The 22912-nt window shown below is 29.6% G+C and overlaps 1 protein-coding gene across 11 annotated transcripts in view; it reads right to left on the bottom strand.

The window, feature by feature from the left end:
- PMCA (plasma membrane calcium-transporting ATPase 3) overlaps positions 1-22912 on the bottom strand; it is a 60553-nt gene that overhangs the window by 5502 nt on the left and 32139 nt on the right. For 5 of the 11 annotated variants that reach the window (XM_035083480.1, XM_035083479.1, XM_035083481.1 and 2 more), the window contains 10 exons: positions 22618-22853; positions 22257-22527; positions 21115-21150; positions 19969-20351; positions 19376-19860; positions 18251-19296; positions 17961-18175; positions 17596-17747; positions 14861-14993; positions 3653-6137 (listed from right to left, as the gene is read on the bottom strand). In XM_035083480.1, coding sequence (XP_034939371.1) covers positions 5649-6137; positions 14861-14993; positions 17596-17747; positions 17961-18175; positions 18251-19296; positions 19376-19860; positions 19969-20351; positions 21115-21150; positions 22257-22527; positions 22618-22853 — 3446 coding nt within the window. In that variant the 3' untranslated portion in view covers positions 3653-5648. Of the gene's footprint in view, positions 1-3652; positions 6138-9357; positions 9446-11232; positions 11302-14860; positions 14994-17595; positions 17748-17960; positions 18176-18250; positions 19297-19375; positions 19861-19968; positions 20352-21114; positions 21151-22256; positions 22528-22617; positions 22854-22912 lie in introns of those variants that run through there. The other 6 variants (XM_035083485.1, XM_035083488.1, XR_004690308.1 and 3 more) reach the window with 5 other exon arrangements.

Here is a 22912-nt window from a genome sequence, read left to right as displayed (position 1 = left end):
GTTGAAATTAAGTACTCTTTTCCTTGTATTTGAACATGTACTGCCAGGGTTCAGATAATATTTATTTTTAGGTGTAAATTTGAAGCCTGAAGTGTAACCAACGATGTCCTAAATAAATTTAGAAATTCCTGAGATTTCTTTTGGGAATAGGTATTGGATAAGGTTAATGATGAAATTAAATAATAATTGATTAAGTTAATCGCACAACTGGTTGTAGGAAAGATACAGTATTCTTTTATTTATAATAATCGCGGTAAATAATGTTATTTATGTTTGTTATTGTAAATTATTATTTATCATTTAAGTGAATTTTTAGTTGAAATAAGTTTGTTAATAATCGCGATAAGTACTAAACTACGTACATGAATATCGAATTATCTAATTAATATTCAAATAATTGTAAGTGTAAGTTTTTTTTAGTTACTAAGCTAGACCCAGCCCAGCATTATTTTCTTTTTTTCATTTAAACACATTTGACTCATTTATATTTAATATTGTATATTTTTTTTGTATAAGTTTTTTTTTTGTTTTCTTATGTCACACTTGTTTTCTTGGTTCTCATAACATCACAACGGGTTTCTTATATTTTATTACTTAAATATCTACTAATCTAATAACAATCTAACGATCTTGTTTTTATTGTTAATTATTACAACTAAATTTTTGTGTCATTATTTGTTGTGTTTATTTTACAGTTCACCGCCACAATAAATGATTTATGATTTTTGTTGTAGATACTTGGTTTGAATTTTAAAAATTGCAATTAAGTTCTCCTTAGTATCGTAACAACTAACGAGTTGCTTTGCATTAATTTTAAAATATATTTTCAAGTCCTCGATATTGAAGTAGACAATCAATAGCTTTTGACTGAATTTTATTGAACTTGTAGCTTTGTTTGCAATTTTTATTAAATCATTTTTAATATTTATTAAAAAAATTCAATTTAAACTAGAACGAATTTTTATGAAAATTTATTTAGCAAATTGATTGTTTTATTTACGAAAATAAATCATCATATGCTCTGGTTTTCTTTGTACATTTTTTGAATTAATATTACCGATACACAGAAAATTTTGTTTTAATTGTAAGAGCAATATTTGAACATATAAACTTTTAATTAAAACTGAATCGTTATCAATTTCAATAGAAAAGTTTATAATCAATAACTAATTGTATTGTAAAATTTTCACTAAAGAAGTTTTAGATATCAGAAATTCTATGACTTCAACATTATTGATCGTCAAAGTATGTTCTAGTGGATTAAATATCAAGATTTATAAATAATCTATACTTGATGTCAAAAATTAATCAGGTCATCAGGTTAACATACATGTCAGACCTGTTAAAGTTGAATTTTCATCACTCTGTGGTAATATAAACCTGAGAAGCGTTGAAGAACAAGTAATTAAATTTGCAAAAGCTTCGTTAGTCGCACGAATAATGTGGTAAATTCATGGAGAAAATTTTTATCGTTATGTTTACATGAGACGTTTCCTCTTAAAAGTGTAACGATTCTTAAAAGATTTGTGTTAGTTTACATCAATAATAAAAAGATGCATATATTTATATTTGTGTCAGAGTAATAACTTAAATTTGCAAAAGATTATTGTGAGAAGTGTTTTAAATTTAATGGTGCGATTTTGTTGGATTAAATTGATACAAATGTATGAAAAGTTTGCTTGTTATTGCATTAAAAGTGGAAATATTATAGAAAATAGAAATGAACGATTTTTAAAAACAAAAAGAGCTTGTGCACTCAAATAATTTGTTTAACTCTTGCAAATAATCAGATAAAAGTGATTGAAGTCCATTGAAGCAATTATTTTGATTATGATTACATCAGTTTAATTAATTGAATCATTGAATTTAATCACCAAATTAAATTCTAATAATGTTAAATTTGCTATCAAATTAAAAACAAAATAACTAACTTATTATTATAATGTATATTTAAAAAAAAAATAAGACAGCAAAATTATGAAAACGAAATAATGATCAAAACTTATATTAACTATATACATAAATGATTTTCACGATTACAAGGTGTCGACAAAAAAATATTAATTATTTTATACAGTTAATAAATATAAATAAGCTTCATACACTTGACACTTTTTGATTATAAAATCCTTAACTTCTCAAAATCTATCCATTAATAAAATTAAAATTGTTGTATAGGATTAAAATGAGTGTTAATAATCTTAATGTAGATGACTCATAATAAAAGGCGATAAATATTAACATTTTATAAATCACAATTATCGTCTTATTATGCAATGCACGAACACGTGTAGCCATATGTGCATTTACATAATGATTCACACGTATTCACATTTATTAATATATATATATCTATATCTGTACTCTTCGTTTATTTATTGATACTCTCGGACATTAACGTAACAGTGGCAGTAGTAGATATTTGGATTGATAACAGTTAGATAAAACAATCGATTTTGCACGCTATACAATCATAACCATAAGTGATAAACACGCCAAATTTCAACAGTTGTCTATCAATAAACAACTGTCATAATTTTTGGTGATTTTTCTCTATATATTCTCGACATCGAGATGTCATTTCTTCCTCCCTCCCTCAAGAAGAAATACCTCGTTCTTGATTTTTAATATTTCAAGAGGTCAAATGAACTTTCCAAAAAAAAAAACTACTTTCTCACTTGCTTACTTTCTCTCTCTCTCTCTCTTTCACTCACTTTTATATTATATTTTAATATAAATAAGCCACCGAGTGTGCCGCTATAAACTCAAGAGTTTGATTGATTTATTTTTGATACAATAAGCAATTAATAAGTACATTTTTTATTACAATTAATTAATCAAACGATAATTCATTGGATCAATGACCACTGAAGTTTATTTCAATCAAGAACGAGATGATAAGTCTGCATTGCAGATACTTGAAAAAGTATATATTTATTTAACGTTTTAATTATTATTGTTAAAAAATAACTTGTAGCACACATATCATGTTCCTAAATTATTTCCAACTTTCATTGAATATTCGTTAATTACTTGAAGTTTGTCATATATTTATATTTATTTATATATGTATATATATATTAGCCATTACAAATAAATTGTTTAGGCTTGAAACAAGATAGGAACACGAATGTATTGGTTTTTTTTTTTTAAATCTAAATCGAGACGTGTTGATGTCAGTGTAAACTGTGTATAAGCAATACGCTCGACTAATTTTTAATAATAATACAATAAACATTGAATAGTTAAAAAATATTAAGAGAATTAATTAATATTAATAATTGTTAAACTTATTCATGTAATTACAACAAAAATATAATAATAAATCCGCTAAATATATTTAAAAAGAGTGAATATGAATTGTGATCATTTTTGTTTAACCTTGACATTATTGATGCATGCACTTAATTTATAGCACAATGCAATTTGATAATATATTTTTTAAGATAGTAATGTACTGTAGTAATAAAATTTATAAAAACTAAGACACTGGTGAAAGTGTAATAATTCATTGATTATAACTAAAGTAAAGGAATTATTAATTAATAATAATAATAAAGAAAATTATCAAATAATAATAATAGTAAGGTATAATAAATTGATATTATTTGTTTACATTTAAAAACTAATATTTGTTGTTACTTATTTAGTATTTTTTTTTTGAGCCCTTACAATCGCGTAGCGCGTAACGAGCAGTTATCTTGGAGGTTTCAAACCCCTATGAAAAATTTAAACAAAATTACAAAACATAAACCATACATATAAATAATAAATATTTGTGAGTATTTTGTTAAATAGGCATTTTGTCACTTTGCTGCGGATCATAAGGTTGTGAAGAAAATATATGATAAGTACATTTTGTTATAACGCACGATTAAGACAAAGATAACAGTGACTATTAGTCTTTTGGAGACTTTATAGACGTATATACAGTGTGATGAGGTGATTTCATATCCTCTGTGTAATTTGATCAGTAATCCAGTCAATAGAAACTGTAAAAATAATTTTTAATGCTTGGAAATCTGTACAACAATATTTGTCTTTTGATTATATTTATGAAAGATAATTATTTTTATACTTTTTGTTGATAAATTAATTATTTTAAGCTGCTAGAATAAGGAGAAGATAAACAAATTGATGGATCGTTTAACGGAATTTTCTGCGAAGAAATAATTATGCAGAAATAAAAACATATGATGTGTAATTTTCAGAAAAATGTAAGTTGATGAGAGTAAGCTCCAAATGAAGTATCTAGGATTAATGGTTTATGAGATATTCGTTTTTTAAGTTGAATGTGCAAAGTACTGCACGCAAAGCACGTAAACAACTATCTCAGAGTAAAAAAAAAAAATATCTCATAAACTATTAATCGTACGATCATGTTCTGAAGCTTATTTTTCTTGTCCATTAATTTTCTGAATATTACATGTGGTATAAATTAATCTCCTGCAAATAATCTTCCAATTTCATCAACAATAAAAAGAGTATATTCTTCTAAAATTCTATACAATGAAACATTGTTTAATACTTTTCAATAAAATCCACAATTAAAAATTGATTAAAAATTATTATCTTTTGATTTGATGATAAATTGATGAACTATACATTTTCCAAGTCATTAAAAAATTATTAAAATAAATGTAAAAGAAAAAAAATCTCAAAAAGCCCCTCATGTGATATTATTAATTGGACTAAATGTCCAAGCATAGGCACGAATTAACATGAATGTATTTAGATCAATGACGAATTATCTAGGTGCATGCTTCATAATAGCAGTATAGTGTGACTCAGTGTCGTGATAAGAGTGTAACTGATATAAACGCATTGGTGGTTTTATTTGCCCCTTCAGACGCATTTTTAAGGTTTCGAAATAATGTACAATGAACATTGATTAAAGTTGTAATGATGCAGTGATAAATTTTTTTTTCATCAAGTACCCATTTTTTTGTTGTATTAGTTTAGTTAGCGTTAAAATGAAATTGGACGCACCTAAATTTGTCATTCAAGTGGTACGTTGTTAAACATTTGTATGTCAATTTGACAGAGTAAAAGGGTTAGACAAGCGGGCAGGCTTTTAGACATGCAGACAAAGATCAACAGAACAAGACAATGTACATATGTACTATAGACCAGATAGATAAAGCAGACATTTAACATTGAAATGAGAGAAAGAAATAAAATGATTGATAAATATAACAATCGTCATTGAAACAAGTCATTAATTGTCGTTGAATGTTAACGAATTAAGTACTTTCAAAGAGCAAATGATTGAAAAGAAATTGGCAACGTGCAGTTCGTTCACCATGAGAATATCAGTCTGAGGAAATGAGGATTTGCTAAAAAATGATAAGAAGTCGAGGAATGATAAGCACTTCGATGAAGAATTGATATAAGTTTTCTCATGAAGAAAGTATTACATAAGTACAGGAGAGACGCGTTGAGAGGCTTGACGAAGAGGAAACTTGGCCTAACCACAGTATAAGATGACATATAAATGATTATTTATTTGTACGAAAATGCAACGAATACCCAAAGAGTATAGAGTCCGAGACCTGGATGATATGTATGTAGCAAGCAGGTATAGAAGAGGTAATGCCGGACACGAGTAGTACGATGAAGAGAAGACATGCCAGGAGAACGTGGCCACATTAGATACAAGTTTCGTGCACCACTTTTGGTAGCTCTAGTGGTATAATTGGATCACTAGAACCAGAGGATGGGGAGTTAGGGGCTCCACTATCAACGCTTCTGCTCGTTGCGTGATTTGGGCTCAAAGCCTGATGTTCTAGGATGTTATTGGGTGAGGTACGATTGTTGTGACGGTGGTGACTGTTGAACGAGGATCCAGAGCTGGGTACATTCAGCAGAAGTGGTGATGCTGGACTGTTGATCGATGGGAGTCGTGAACTCTTGGTACTCGAGTCGTGATCCTGGTCGTTATGATGCTGCTGATGTTTGGCCTTGGTGTTGAGAAAAAAATTAGACGTGTCGTCATCAATGTATGTGAAGTCTGATAGCGGCCGCGGCCCAGTGTGGCTGCGTGAGCTGCGCATACTGTGTAAGCTGTGTAAACTATGAACAGACCGACGTTCCTCCAAATCTTCCAAAGTCGACTTGAATGCTCTGATTACTCGAAGCTGCAAAAATAGGGAAGGGCGTTCTATTTAGGAGACGAGGAGGCTGAGGCCAACGATAACACACAAGCTGCTCATTTCTTTATCACCCTATCATCTATCTCTTGCTTTTTATTATCAAGTTCTAGTCTTGCTTGGGGATATGACCTCTCCCTTTTCATTGCATCTACGTGACTAAGTAGCAAGATTGTGGAATTTGTGAGTATTACATCTCAAGGTTATTTCTGATGAAACTAAATTATGGTGGAATACTAGGTGATCATGGATATTTATACTTCGCGATTATTGGTTTAGGTTGATACGCAAGGCAAAATCATTTGCAAGCTACGACAACAATTGTCACTGTGGCACACACGCACGATAAAAGATCATAAGATAAAATCAATCATGAATATTTATATGTATTGATATCAATGGATGTTCCCTTGGTTGATAAAATTTACAGAAATAAGTCTGTAGTTTTTCATTGGAATTATTCTTTTTTTTTCTCTCTCTAAAAATAATAAAGAAATTAAAGCATCAATTTTTTTTTTAAATAAATAAAACTAAACATTGAAAAGAATAAAAAATAAATTTAAAAAAAAGTAGCTTTATCTACTTTATCAGTAGTTTGCCGTTAATCCAACAAATATTGATTTTGAAATATTGGGATGATCGAATTGATTTAACTTAATCAATTGATATGATGAGCAATTAAAAATACTGTCAATAAAAATTTCGCGTTCAATTATGTCATATCTCAAAGGTGTGTGACACACCCCTTAATAGTTAACTCGACGTTAATTCTTAATCCTTCCTCTCTTGTCACAAAACTGACTGAATCCCTCTGACTACGCAATTTTTGCCAGGAATGGTCCGCAACAGTCCTTAGAAAAACCGATCGATGTCTTCGTCGCATCGACAGTCTGCATTGCGGCCCGGAATAGTTTAAAGAGTGTATGAGATCGATAGAGTGACAGAGTCAGAGAGAGACAGAGAGGAAGACGGTGTTAATAAATACCGTCTTAACAGCAAGAGTGATTTAATTAAATAAATATGAACAATAAATATAACAATAATATTAATAAATAAATAATTGAAAAAAAAGAAAAAAATAAATACAAAAAATTGCAATAAAATCCTTTGGCAACATCGAGAGGATAAAACATTCAGCCATAGCAAGACTTGGAGCTGATTGTATTGACACTAAGTAATCTAGATGTTGCTTGGATAGACAGTAAAGAGCAGTGAAAGACATAGAATTAAGTATAGAAATAGAAACAGTTAAAAAGATATAGGGTATAGAAGTATAACATTTCCATGTCTCGTGCTTAACAAACAAAAAACCATCAATATCTACGCGAAAGCCTTAGCCAAATAGGAAACTTAGGGTGTGTATTATAGATTATTTATTGCTTTTAAGCAGTTTAAATCAGCGCACAGTGAATATACCTACGGTATAGTCAGACTCGCGCACCAGAAGTACCGTTTTCATTACAATTCAATATCTAGTTATTTTTTATTCCATTTCCTCTATCGTTACCAATCCTTATTTTCCTTTCATTATCTCAATTATTGTATTTTAAATTTACACACTTTACGACTAATTTATTATTCTTTTAACGTAAGCACAAGGGATACAGACATGGTTTCAATATATCTGCCTATATTACCTACCCTCAGAATAAACTCATTGGATTGAAGTTTATTTTTGATGACTATGATTAATTATATCACTGGGATATAAATATTTTAGAAGACATTTTTTATTTTAAGAAGAGTCAATAATATTATTTTTAGCAAAAACTTTCATTTAATCGCATCACGTGTTAGTAAATCAAAGAATTCTATAAACTTAGGTATTAAAAAGTCTGACAAAGAGCAAACAAAACAAAATAAACAACCAGACAAATGGTAAACACACACATCTCTGCGTGCGTTTTTTATCATTTTAATCAAATAAGGGAAAAAGAAAGCTTTTTATTGAATTTATATCTCAAAATTAATAATGTGAAATTGTAAGAAGAAAATAAATATAGGAATAAGAAAGTGTAATTTGTCGTATTGATGTTTATTGTCTTTGTAGGTGGATCAATTTATTATAGTTAAGTATTATTTATATATATTTATATTTTGAGCATTGATTAATGTGTATTTTATCAGAGTGGTAATATTTTTACCCTCTTGAATCAATTGTATAATAAAAATCAATGTTGCTTAATTATTGTCAAATACTTGATTAATTTTAAATAAATATTTGTTGCTTTTAGAATAATTTAATCATTAAAAAAAAATTTAAAACTAATAATAATGTCAAAAAAACATTAATTTAAAAATTGATTTATTGAAAAAGTTGAAAATTTTATAAAGTTAAATTAATTTTAATAGTAAAATATTTATGTCTTTTTATTTTTAATTTAATAAATTTATTTTCAAACAATAAATTTTAAAAAAAGATTTATTTCTACAATAAATAAATATTTGTAAATAAAATAAAAAAATTTTCGATCAAATTAAAATTTTTCAATAGGTAAATCACCACCTGAATGTTTCAAGTTATTTATCAATTTTTGTTGAGTAAATTCAGAGAGTTTTCTGCATGTGCAGCAGTTTAGATTATATGGATTATATATGTGATATTATTGATGATGTTGATATATTATATTAATAACGGAATAGAATATAAAACGCAGCACAATCATCAGACAGCTAGTCTACTGAAAGCGCGGGTGTGGGCGGTAGATCAAACACGCCTATTTGGAACTATTCCTAACGGTGTTAAAATAATAATCCACCGATTATCCCACTCCCGCTACACAAAAATAACACACATCGGTGCAACGAACCATTATCACCATTTTCATTGTCATTATCATTTTTATGGTAATCAAAATCAAGTTATCATTTCTTATACACTGTCATTATTATTATTATGAAACACGGTTACCATCGAGCAATGCCAATCGAGTTCGAACGACATATGTACAAAGTTCAACCTTTTTTATTTCCATCCAATATAAAAAATTATCCATTTCCCATTTTACTTTTTTTTTAGAAATAAATTTATTTAATATATTTTTCCATCAATAAAGAAATGATTAAATTCTTTAAAGCTTTTATTTATATTGTTGGAATGGAATATATTTAATTAGCTGTACGAAATACATATGTCGACGAATTTGCAACACGCGCAATTCACGTTCATAAAAATGATTAGAATATGCGTTCTACGTGGACTACGTACTTGTTTGTACTCCGACAGGAATTGTGTGGGGGCGGCTGGCAAGACTGCCGCCCTGTTATACCTCGGTCTCCCGAATGGGTTCCGCTGGCTAACAAATCATAATAAATTATACCATCAGTCTTCTTTTTACCCTGTTTTGTTATTCAAATTCATTCCCGTTTCTTTGCCTAAATCCATTTCTGGGATTGACACGTCACATGATAAAAATTTTTTTTTTCTCAAATATCTTTTGACCAAATTACAAGCAATAAATAAATTTATTCTTCAACTATCTCCATGCTTTTATCAACTCTTCTGATATACTCTCGATGCTAAATTAACACTTATCGTTGCTGTCCAGTGAATTAATAATGAAAGAAGAAAATAAAGTAATGAAAAATTGTTGGAAGAAATTTATTCTTTTGAACAGAAAAATAAAAAAAAAAGAAAAATTAAGCGAGCTTATTTTAGAGAGATACATCTGAAGATTTATTTATTTTTTAATTTAAATATTAAAAAAAAGAGCAACAGAGATAGTAGACTAAAGAGAGAATTTTTTAAACTCATGAAACATTTTAAATCAATTGAAACCTTTAATTATTTCACGACTGACGTATCCAAAGATGACGGGTAAATTACCGTCAATGAAACGGCCTAAAATTACGCAATTAGACATTTTATAAATAAATAATACACAATGTTACGATTTCACACACACTTACGCACATACGCGCTTATATATGTATGCACTAGTTTCATTTAATGCAATTAATTGATTAATTTAGCGAACTCAATTGTATATAAATCTATAAATCAATTTATTAACTGATTGATCAATTAATTATACAATTAATCAATTAATAATTTGTAATAATACATGTTGTAGTGCATACGTATATAAATATTAATATTAAAATATCAAATAATATTTTGAACATATTATTATCGTCACAGCAACATAAATTTTGCATTAATTATATTAACAATCTATTATATGAAGAGTAATAATAATAAATATGCTCAAAGCATTGAATGATAATAAACTCAAAAGATTTGACATTTGAAGCGAACACACATTTTAGTAACTAATTAATCAATTATTGAATACCATCGAAAACAGGAATACATGAAGGCGTTTTCTTTGCTGGCTCGTGATTACCTGATTGAATTTAATTGAGGCGTACATGCGTATTCGCTGAATTGACATTGAGTTTATAATAATTATTTCTGAGTCGAATCAATGAATCAAATAATTGTCAAATAAAAAAATGAATGAATAAAATAATATTTATTCTTATAATAAATGTTCACGGCGAAGCACAATTTGGCAGCCAAGTGATTTCCTTCTGGCAAAAGAATGACAATTAAAATAAAAAATCAAATGAATATTTTATCTTGTTCCCCGTCGGGTTTTTTTTGTTGTTGTCTTTGCTTGAAGTATTGAACAAATGATTGAGAAAATAATAACATTGTGGATAGTAAATTTTAATTAATCACTTGAATCGGAATCAATTTATATCCCGAAGAGAAACTTGAACGTTCTAACTATTTGGATTGAGAGCAATCATATAATGTATTCCAATTTTTTATCTTAATAATTAACTTTAAAACGCCTTTTTCTTAATTAAAAATCATTTCAAGCTTACAATCCATTAGTTAATGCGTTAGATATATTTTTATTATATTAATAATGAATAAAATCAAACTCAAATGACACAAAGTTCATGACATGAGTCAGTCTTAAAGAAAAATAAAATGAATAAATGATTAAAAAAAAAAATGTGGCAAAATTAGATAAATAAAAAGAGGCAAAAATATCAATGATTAGACAAAACAATAAACCAGATTATTGATAAGACGGTCAAACAATGCGGACAGTGGTTTTGAGGAACTAACCATATAGTAATCCTGAGAGGGGGATCTGCCTGTCACAGATACATTCTGCACCAGAGTTCTATTGCTCGTCTGAAAGTAGGTTACACATTCAGTTTTATATTATAACTTTAAGTTTATTCATTTAATAGTGTATCCTTTAAGCGAGAACGATTATTGTTTCTCATACGCTTATTACTTATATATATATATATGTATTATATACTTAACAATATAGTAGCAAAGCTCGTTAATGTTATTAACGACATTAAATCGATTGGAAAAGAGAGAAATATTCATATATACATTGGTTGAGTAATAGAGTAAGTTGTACAAGAATAAATAAATGAAATTGTAGTAGTGATGAAAATAGAGAGAATACCAATGATATTTTAGTCATAATGTCCGTATGATGGAATGGCTTTGACAGTCTGGTTGATAAATATTGAGACAATAGCAGAATACAAGTACCACCCATCCCTGATGATCGTGTTTAAAAGCCTTTCATCCAATATAATACATAAAGTCAAGTGACTGTAATATCTTGGAGCAAGTTAGACTTGAGTTGAACCTACTCCAAGAATAATACATGTTTGTTGTTATACGCTTTCAAGATTTGCTTTTACGTCAATTATTATCCTGACATTTATTCTTATATTAGTCCTACATGTCATGACTACCAAGTCATTCGCAATAAATATCTTTTATCATTCATAGCATCTAGATGATTGATACATTGATCGCTGGTATAATATTGCTTATAAATTGTTGCTTTTCTTTGGATTATGTGTATGCTAAAGTAAATAATTGATTGGTTTTTTTTCTTTATAAAGTTGTTTGTTTGCTTAAGTTTTTTTTAATTACAGTAGAAGCTTTCTTACATCTGGCTTTTCTCATGAAACTGCTGCTTGAGATCTTCAAACTAAGATCTGATGCTGGCATTGAATGAGGATTAAGGATTTGTTGAAATGAAATTTATTTATTGATGAATACTTGATGTTTCTGTTGAAATTTTATTTTTTGAAATAATTTCATTTTACTTGAAAATTAGTTTAGTAATTGAATAGATGATTCAATGAATCTGAAGGAAAAACTTGGATGATCATCAACTTTATCATATTTCATTAAATTATTTAATTATTTTAAACAACATATTATATAAAAAAAATATCAATTTTAAAACAAGTTAATGCATTTCATGAAAATGATACTTTTTTCCATTGCTTATATATTAATTTTTTTATTACAATTAAATTAAATTTTTAATATAAATTTATTTTAATAAACGATATGATGAATTTTATTTAATATAATTATTTATGATTTTATTATAAACTTTTTAATATAAGGATGTGATTATTTTTAATCAATTAAATTTATGAAAATTGATGACTCAAAATTTTTCCCAGTCTAGACAGAATATTTATATGTTATATGCAACTTCTGGTGCATAAATTCAGAAAAGCCAACTGTTAAAAATCCTTCCACTAAATAAATGCATTAAGAATATAATACTTTGTACTTGTGCGATATTTCAATGTCAACGAAAATGTTCATTGTTCGCCAAAAAGTATCTTTTTTGTTCTTTTCATAATAATAAAGCTATAAATAGCTTTCGCCCACTTGCAATAGTCTAGAAAGTAGAAATCGTAAAGTCGGTTTCATTATTGGGAAACCGAGAGAACAGATTGTGGTTGCGCGATCGCGCGTGTATTGTGTGTATCAAGAGGGGGTAGATTTTGATAGTGAAAGATAGATAGAGAGAAAAAGAAGAAAAAAATAGAGTGAAAGAATAGTGAGAGAGATGAAAAAATAAGAGATAAAAGACTGATTTAGACTCAAAAAGATGAGAAAAAAAACCGTCTAATAATAAAAGTCGAATATTTATCAATGTAATTAGCAAAAAATTTATTATGATAGGAAAAATTAAATAAATATTTAGGCAATATCGTGGCTTTGTTCAGTGACTGACAGTTTTGACTGGAAATAAAATAGTCGAGGACTGCGTGGACCATTTTTATTTATTTTTATTTATGAGTGAACCTGGCTGGCAGTTATCTCCCTCGATAAAGTTATCGAGTGATAGAATATAAAAAAAAATGTAAAAAAAATAATAATAACAATTTAAATACTGTCGAAATATTTTTAGGGAGAAAAACACGTAAATTTTGACCCACTATTTTATATTTGACCCTTCTTCTTCTTTTTATATATATGTACATAAAATTCAGATATTTTATATCTGTTTTGGAGTATCTACGAGGGACTAAGTTCAAGCACTAAACCGACTGCACTACCTGCTGTGAATATTTACACGGGGATAATAGTTATAATAATAACCATGATAAAAATGTCAATAAAAAAAAAGATAAAAATTATTCTTTTATTTGGTATAAGTTATAATAAAGTGAACTCGTAGGTTAAATTGTTTGCAAAGATGACAGTAAATTATATCAAGTGCGGAAAAAAACTTGGGAAATAATCGATATTGGTATTTGAATGACTTTATCGTGTAGCTAGGATATGTGAGGGCCTTTTAGGTTAAGGATAATCTTCTCTTATATATACATATATTGATATGGTATATGTATATATCGTAAAGGGTTTAAGGTAAAGTGATTGGGCTTATTGACATCGGATATACGATGACTATCGGTTATTGGAAACAAACTAATCACGCGAAATTACATCCCGGACTCGCCGCAGGATCATCTCCCTTCTATTCTGAAATAATCTTTCGGAGGAATATGATAATTTGGATCCAAAGGTTGATTCCTCGTTGGGAATTCAATGAACGTGGGTACGTGCCACTGACCTAGACAACGTAGCATACAAACGCGACTCGATCGGTCGTCTTCGCGATGTACTCGCCTATCGTATTTGATGATCAATGAGCTTGCAAGTGCATCAATTATGCTATCATTTATCATTAATATTAAAAAGTTATTTTATAAAATTTTTTTTTTAGATGAAATAATAATTAACTCTCAATTTCAGGAAAAAGGATGATGTATTTTTAATCTAAATAATTTATTTAATTTAAAAAAATACCTTGATGGCAATTAGGAAATTAATATAACCAAGTTTTTAATATTTTTAATTTCTTTTTCATGTTAAGAACATCAAAGTAATATTGAAGAAAAAATTTATTTAATCAAAAAACTGGATCAACGAATCTGACTGGAGTCATATTTTTCATTTCCTCAAGATCCTTTTCATAAATTGAGTGTTAATACTTACTCCTGTTGATAAAAGCTCCTAGCTTTTCTATTAGAAGATATTCTTTTTTAAGTCTCTTTGATCCGCATAATTGCACGCACGCGCAAGTTAAATTGAAATAAAAAATAAAATGATAATAACTGTAAAATAAAAAGGGAGAGTAAGTGATAATACGTGTGGGGTTTAAATATATATATATACCGGTCGACAATGGTCGAACGCGTACTCCTAAGTTACCTAGAAAATAAATGGAGCGGAGCGTCATTTACTCAGCCCCAGGATGTTTCTTTTCATCATCATTACTATTCTTTTGGTTTCTTAATATTATCTCTTTTTTCTTTTATTCTCTGGTTCTTGTTGTAAGTACCTTTTGTGAGAGGATCTGATAATGTTGACTTTGAGTGGTGATTATGAGTGACATGAGGATAGTTACCTGAGTCTGTAGCCGTGTTAGACCACGGATCCATAGAATTTGTCCTGCGCGCGGCTTTTTATCCGAGTCTGGGTCGAATTTCTCGTCTCCTAGATTGATAGCACCGATTTCATCTGGCTGGCCGCGACCCCATCTGTTTTTAAAAAACATTAAACCACTTCTTCATAACTCGATCCGTGTTTTTTATAAGACAATCTTTTTTTTTGTTCATTTTTGAATTATTGTTTTTTCTTTAGGTTGATGTTTAATCAAAATTCGCAGTCGGCTCCTCGTTGTACTGCACTCACTTAATTTCGTTCCCCCTTCATTTCCCTCAATTGTAAGCAATAGTTATTGCATAAAAAGAAGTTGTTAGAATAATACAGAATAGAAATTGAAGTAATGCAAGAAAAATACGAGAGAGAGAGAGAAAAAACCAGAGTTACAAAAGTGATAATAAAAAGAATAAATAGAAATATAACAGAAAGCGAGAAAGAGAGTTGTTAAATAGTAGTAATAGTAGAAAAGAGAAAAATAGTGAAATAATCAACCAACAAATAGAAACAAGTTATAGAAAAAGATAAAACACAATGGATAGACAATAGTAGCAGTGTGATCCTATTTCTGTAGAAGAATTGCAAAATGTTAATAAAAATGTTAGTGACATGAATTAATGGTGGGGGGAAAAGAAGGGGTACGAAATAATATTTTAATTTTGGATAAATAAATTATAAGCATTTATGATACATGAAATAATGATAATCATGAGGGTAAATGATCGTTTACGTCGCCGAGTGATATTCATGACTTAGTATATTAGTGTTTTAAAATGTGTCAATATGTTATTAGTAAATGATTGGTTCAATTATTATAATATTTAATTATATCTTGATTTAATAAACCGACATTAATAAGTACATGCGTTAGTAGTAATTATAAATATTTTTTGTTATTATTTAACTATTCCATATTCTTCAACTATTTTTTTATTTACATAGAAATGTTATTTTTTTTTTCGCTTCTTTTATGTTAGTCCTAATTATCTGGTCTACCATTAACGTAACGCACGATATTAATTCACACATCAGTTGCTATTAATCAAAAACAAATATATTCTTCCACCACAGGAAATTCGTTGGTTATTTTTCACGGACGAATTTTCCCCTTGAGATCAAAAATAGTAATCTTTAATCCATCGGTCATCCTTTCAAGTTACATTTTTTAAAGCATTCTCACTCTCATTTCAAATTGAAATATGGACGAGGAAAAAGATTAGGATGGTCACGAAAGGATCAAGAGGATTACGTTTTAAGACGACTTGTGTTATTAATAATACTTTTTGCATTATGTTTTAATGATTAGATATGAAATATTTATCAAGTTAATTCATCTGTAAATAGGAAAAAAAAATCAAAGAACCGTAATTGAATTTTTTTTGGGTTACATAAATAATAATAATAATAATAATAATAATAATAACGCCATACTTTTCATCTATGACGATAACAGTTGATTAATCTCTCGTCGAAGGAACATTAATATCTTGAGTTGGAGTAAAGTAAAGTAGAAAATAGAAAAATAATGATAATAAAATAATAATAAATGATAGAAGGAATGGGATATGGAAAGAAAAATAGAGGACGCGCAGGACGGAGAAGTAAGCTGACTTTCCCAAATCAATAAGTGAGATTCGGCGGATTGTGGATTTAACCAACACCGTGCGCGAGAGTAGTATTTCGAATTATTTAGTTTTCAATAGAAAGGTACACGTTACAATATTTTATGATTTAAACAACCGTCTACTACCATAAACATATTTTTCTATCCCTTTTATTAGTACATTTTTTCTTTTCTATTTACCAAGCTAAATGTATTTCTCAGGCTTGATGTCAGCCAACATGATGTTATTTTTGTTAGTAGAATACAAACAAGTACGTAGTTACCTAATATTAATATACTTTGGTTGTTTTTCTTCTTCTTTTCTCTCAAACGGTTGTAGACATGCAACATTCAGTATTCATCAAAAACGTTCAGGCATTAAGGAGTTAGGAATATGGACTGATAAAATTAGTTAACATTGGTACTACAGTTTTGCTATAATGTAAAGAGAGCTTTTCTAGGTGTAGGATTACTTGATATAAGATTATTTGGCTACTAATTAGTTAATCGGAGCGAAATAGCTGCACATAAATTAGGGTGAGAAAAGTATTGAAACAAACCACGAAGAAACAGCCCTGTATGTCACTAAACCTGTTTGGGTATTATTTGATTAGCGTGGTCAGGATAATTCTAGCATGCAAAGGCCTCTACCACGTATAACTAAAGGGGGATACGAAAGCTAGAGTGGCTAATTATCGTGGCTAGACATTTACGAACAATAAATAAAAAATATTATTGATCGATTTTTGAATAAATATTATATATCTACTAATGTCTGCCGTTGGCAATAGTTAAACTTAAATTACTGAAATACTTTTTTTGTAATTATGTACACAGCGACGTATACGATTATTCATTGGAAGTTGTATGAGCGTTTGTGCATTGAAATATTAGTGCTAATACTGTGCTAACTCTCGTACAAGTTCCCCTCGAATAATCAGGTGCTTTTCATAAGCATGAAATTTAATGCATACATCAATATTTGATTATGTTTATCGCGTGATATCGCTCATGATTAACGTGATTTCAAGTATTGCACGATAATTTCTTTTTTGGGAATAAACACTAATTGTATACAAATATGATGTATCACTTACGAAAGGATCTTAGGTATCTTCCTTGTAGGAACAGTTGTAACTACTTGGCCCCACACTAGTGTACCAACTCCGAAGAACAAACACCACATCCATTGATCTAGATCAAGAGCTTTTGTGCTGAATGCCATCTTACCGTACTGAATGATGACAATCTAGAATGAAAAATTCCTTATTTTTATTCTGAAATAAAATATGTATTGTTCTCGAGCTGAGACTGCTATTTATTATTATTTTATGATTGTACTGGTATGATTAAATAAGAGAAATGAGAAGAATATTTAATGAATGGTCATAATGATAATGATAATGATAAGAACGATGCTGACAATAATAATAATAATCATCATCATAATAATAATATTTACTTGAGACAGAAAAGTTCCAATCCAAATTGAATAGAAAATGGGGTTGGTGAATATTCCCTGGAAGACATTGCGCTGACCGTGAATTTTCCTCGCGTTGAATTCGTTGAAGAGGGTCATCATGACAAATGTGTTAAATATAACTGTAAAATGTTGGGTCGGTCCCTCACCTTTTTCTGCGGCTCCTTTGCCAGTAGGAATACCGAGCATTTCGTGACCTATTATAAAATCAATCATTGAATTAATAATTCAAATAAACATTTATCAACGAAAAAGGAAAGAAATATTATTACCGAAAAAAAGGAGCATAAATATTACAGTCAACTGGTAAATTGCTTGACCCAGGATGTTTTTCATCATAGTCCTGGAGATCAATGGTTTCGTACGACCATAAGGTTTACGAAGTAAAAGATCAGGTGTAGGCGATTCAGTAGCCAATGCAAGGGAAGCTAATGTGTCCATAATTAAATTAACCCACAACATTTGTACCGCCTTCAATGGCGAGTCTTGAACAGCACAAGCACCAATGAATGCCACAATAACTGCGACGATATTTACAGTTAACTGAAACTGTAAAAATTTGGCTATACTGTCGTAAACATTTCTACCCCACATAACAGCTTTGACGATTGAAGAAAAATTATCGTCAGTAAGAATAATATCGGAAGCTTCTTTTGCAACATCAGTACCAGCTATACCCATAGCAAATCCTACATCAGCCTTTTTCAATGCTGGTCCATCATTCGTACCATCACCAGTTACAGCTACTACCTCACGAGCTACTGAGGCTTTGCTGTCGATCATCCCTTTTACAAGAGTATACTTATCTGTAGGTGACGATCTAGCCAATACCCTTAACTTTGGCCAGACTTTATCAAGTAAATGTTGTTGAATTTCTCCATTACTATCCCTAATTCGCCTGTTGAATTCTTTACCTTCTAAAATAAGGAAATCTTCATTGGGTTTGCAAATACCACACTTGAAAGCAATTGATCGGGCTGTATTGATGTTATCTCCAGTAACCATTCTTACTGTAATTCCTGCTCTTTGACATTTTTTTATAGCATCTGGTACTTCAGGCCGTACAGGATCTTCAATACCAACGATACAAAGACATGTGAGATTATTCACAATATTTTCTTCGTCCTCCCAATTTGGTTCATTTTCAATATGAACCTGATTGATTTCTGCTTTACCAGGAACAAAGTCACGGTATGCAATTGAAATTGTACGCAATCCATCGCACGCCATGGGTTCAATTACATTCTTCACCAGACGATCTTGCATTTCTCTCGTGAATTTCTCCAGATGTCCATCGCGTCCATAAATAAAGGCACATCTGTAATATAATAAAAATAATTTTTAAAGAAACTTTATCATAAATATTGATAGATATGAAAATAATTAATTATTATTACTTCTTCATGATGATTTCGGAAGCACCCTTGGTGAAGAGCCTATAGCCACCGCCTGCTCTTGGAATAGCAGTAGACATACTTTTCCTGACACTGTTAAAAGTGTATACCCGCGTGAATGTTTCCTCTGGCTGATCTTCTCGAATTGTTTGATAATTTTGGCCCAAGTTCACTACAAATCCAAGTAAGGCACATTCGGTTTTGTTGCCAATCTGCATTGGCAGATCGGTAGGATCCTGCGAGGGTATAATTTTGGACGTGTATGCACAATTAATTGAGATTGCCTGAACAAGAAGATTTCCAACGTGACCCGGAATATCCGTAAACGGTGGAATCGTTTTACTCAATTTTTCGCAGATATACGACTGAACTACTGTCATCCGGTTGGTTGTCAGCGTTCCAGTCTTGTCAGAACAAATAGCCGTAGCGTTACCCATAGTTTCACAGGCATCCAAATGACGTACCAAGTTGTTGTCCTTCATCATTTTCTGCAAAATTCATTTAAATCGTTACTATGTCAATTTTGCGTTCAAATAATCGATTTATCAAAATTTTATTAATAATAATAACTGCAATAATAAAATAATAATATTAACCTTGACCGAATAAGCTAGAGACAACGTCACGGCTAGTGGAAGACCTTCCGGGACAGCTACTACAAGTACTGTCACACCAATGATCAAGTGTCGTACAAGATTCTCAGCATATTTACTTTTCCATTGTAATTGCTTGATAACAAACGTCTGCACACAAAATTGGATAATTAAAATGACGACAGTGAGCACCGCAATTGTAGATCCAGCGTATCCAATTTGAATTGCGAGTTTTGTCAATTTGGCTTGGAGCACACTTTTTTCTTTTTTTCCTTCGTGTTCTCTGGGAGCTGAGGACGCGGCTGCATGATTTTCCGCACCATCGTGCTTTACGCTTCCACCGCTTCCCGGATGACTATTACCCGTTACTTCTCCAGCTTCGTCTCCTTTTTTACAACAAAACTTTTTGTTATTTTTCAACGTCACATTGTGGCTTCACTTTACAAAGTTCCTAGGTTACTTTTCTTGATATTGCATTAATTATACACTTTAACTAGTATTTTTTTTTCATTTTTATTGTTATAAAAATAAAAAAGTACCTATAGGTATAAAAGTAAAATTAGATACTTTAAGTAACAGTAACCTTGGAGCTTTACAGTTTAAATATTTTTATAGTAGTCGATAAAACGTAAACGTGAATAACAGAAATAATCAATTCGATCGGTCAATAAAAATCGTTTTAGAGTAAGCTATCAAAAACGAACAGTGTTAGAGATAATATACTTAAACTTTAAATATAGTAACTATTTATTCGCATTGTCTATAGCAAACAGGAAGTCAATCATAAAATGCAGAGGGTGAAAAAAATATCTCGAACATATTAGGTGCAAAAAATCACCATAAATGGTACACACCCAGTCATAAAAAAATCTATTGAGGGCATTGACGAATAGATAAATAACTAATTAAAAAAAAATATACATAGTTTGGTTTGAAATAATTAAGGGTGTGAAGAATTCCAATGTGACTATGAATGTGATTTAAAAGTTTTAAACAATTTTTTTGTTTTATACTTTGTTTTTAAATTATTTCTTTATCATTGACCAATCAATTATAAAAAAAACATCAAATAAAAGAAAGATTTATAAGAGATAAAAAATTGTTTCGTTTGTTTATAAAAAAAAAAAAGTAATGTATAATTTTAATCACCTGGGAGAGACTTCTTCTTCCGCTGCTTTTTAGCTTCTAGACAACAAAAACACATGCGAAAACAAAAAAATTCATTAGCAACGTTTGGTCAGCTTTACATTAACTGATATCAGTATATGTATATATTTATTTTTAAATTTATTTTTTAATGCTTTCATTGGCTCTTAAAACCAACTATAAAAGCAGTTGTGGCGGTTGAAAATGTTATCAGCAAAGGACCGATAATGAACAGATGGTTGAGGCCTGACGAACAGTCTCGAAATTATCTGAGTATAGTATTTAAACTGTTGGGGAAATGAATCAACATTGAGTAAACATATAATAAAATATAAATAATGAAAAATTACTCGAGTAAATTCTTTCATAATGTAAGAAAATTATTATTTCAATAATAATTTAAATTTGACTTATTTATAAACATAAATCGATTTATCATTGGCTTTTTAATATTTATTGACGATGAATAATTGAAATGATTAATTATCAATTTAGTAATGAAGCATTTTTTATCAATTTTGTGTAAATTTTAATAAATGAAGTATTAATAAAATTAGATTGAACAAGCTAATAAATAGTCAAAAAGAAGTGTTTGAAAAAATTAATATTTTTTAAAAATTTAATTATTTTTGTTGCTAAATCAAAAAATTTATGTCGTAAATCGAACAAAAAAAAGTTAATGTTTTGTCAACTAGTTGCGGAAACAAGCAGCACATAATCGAGAATAATAATGCAAAATCATGCCAACATAGTTGTAATATCAATCATTAAAGTAATATTACAACTTATTAATAATTTAATTTTACACTGAAATAAAAAACCATGCGTTCATTAATCTCTGGTCCACACTGTTGGAGAAATTTCTTACTCATGCTAAAATATCGCATGCCCGCTACTTTATATTTTTTCAAAGGCAAATGTGTTTATTAATTGGAAGAATTAATTTTATTGTTGTAATTAACTAATAAAAATGATTATTAAAGATAATAATTACAAATATTATTATCAATTAAAAGCTAAGAGAGACTTTTGAATGATCAAATAAAAATCAATTAGAGAAAATTACGTAAAGACGCGAAAAGTAGCGGGCGCAAAGTAAGCAAACCTAATTAGAGCTGGTTATTTTCTCTAGGAAAGAAGCATACCTTTTTTCATTTTCTTAATTTCCTGCTCTTGTTGATCTACAGCAGCTCCAAGGAGAGTAAAGATAATACCAGCTTGAGAATTTACACCGACAGCAGTCACCAGCATTTTGCCAGAACCTTCCATCACATGTGTTCCCGATAGCACCATAGGATCAAATGCTTCTCCTTTCTTCACGTGATCCGATTCACCTGTCAAACTTGACTCATCAATCTTGAGATCGTTGCTTTGTATTAAAACACCGTCAGCAGGCAGTAAATCTCCATATTTTATCTGAACATCAACAATTTAATTCATCAGAAAAGAGTTGACGAGTTAGATTGGAGTAGTAAAATAAAATAGACTGGTTTTAGCAAAAAATACCTGACATATATCGCCTACAACGATATCAGCTACAGATATTTGTTTTACTTCACCCTGTCTGATGACCGAGAACTTGTGTTCTCCTTCTATCCTGTTTTGAAGGCCTCGAAATTGTCTTTCTTTCGAATAATCATTAAAAGCTGTGACCAATACAACCACAACAACAGAGATCAAAATGGCAAGGCCTTCAATCCAATTGTACTGAGCCTCATCTTTATCTATCGTTACGTCTTGCACTGTAAGACGATAAGTAATTAAATTAAATAGATACAATATAATAGTGACTGTTATAAAA

The sequence above is a fragment of the Chelonus insularis genome, unplaced genomic scaffold, assembly GCF_013357705.1.
Source record: "Chelonus insularis isolate UGA/USDA-ARS -01 unplaced genomic scaffold, ASM1335770v1 contig_358_pilon, whole genome shotgun sequence".
Lineage (NCBI taxonomy): Eukaryota > Metazoa > Arthropoda > Insecta > Hymenoptera > Braconidae > Chelonus > Chelonus insularis.
This window is presented reverse-complemented; position numbering and strand designations above follow the sequence as displayed.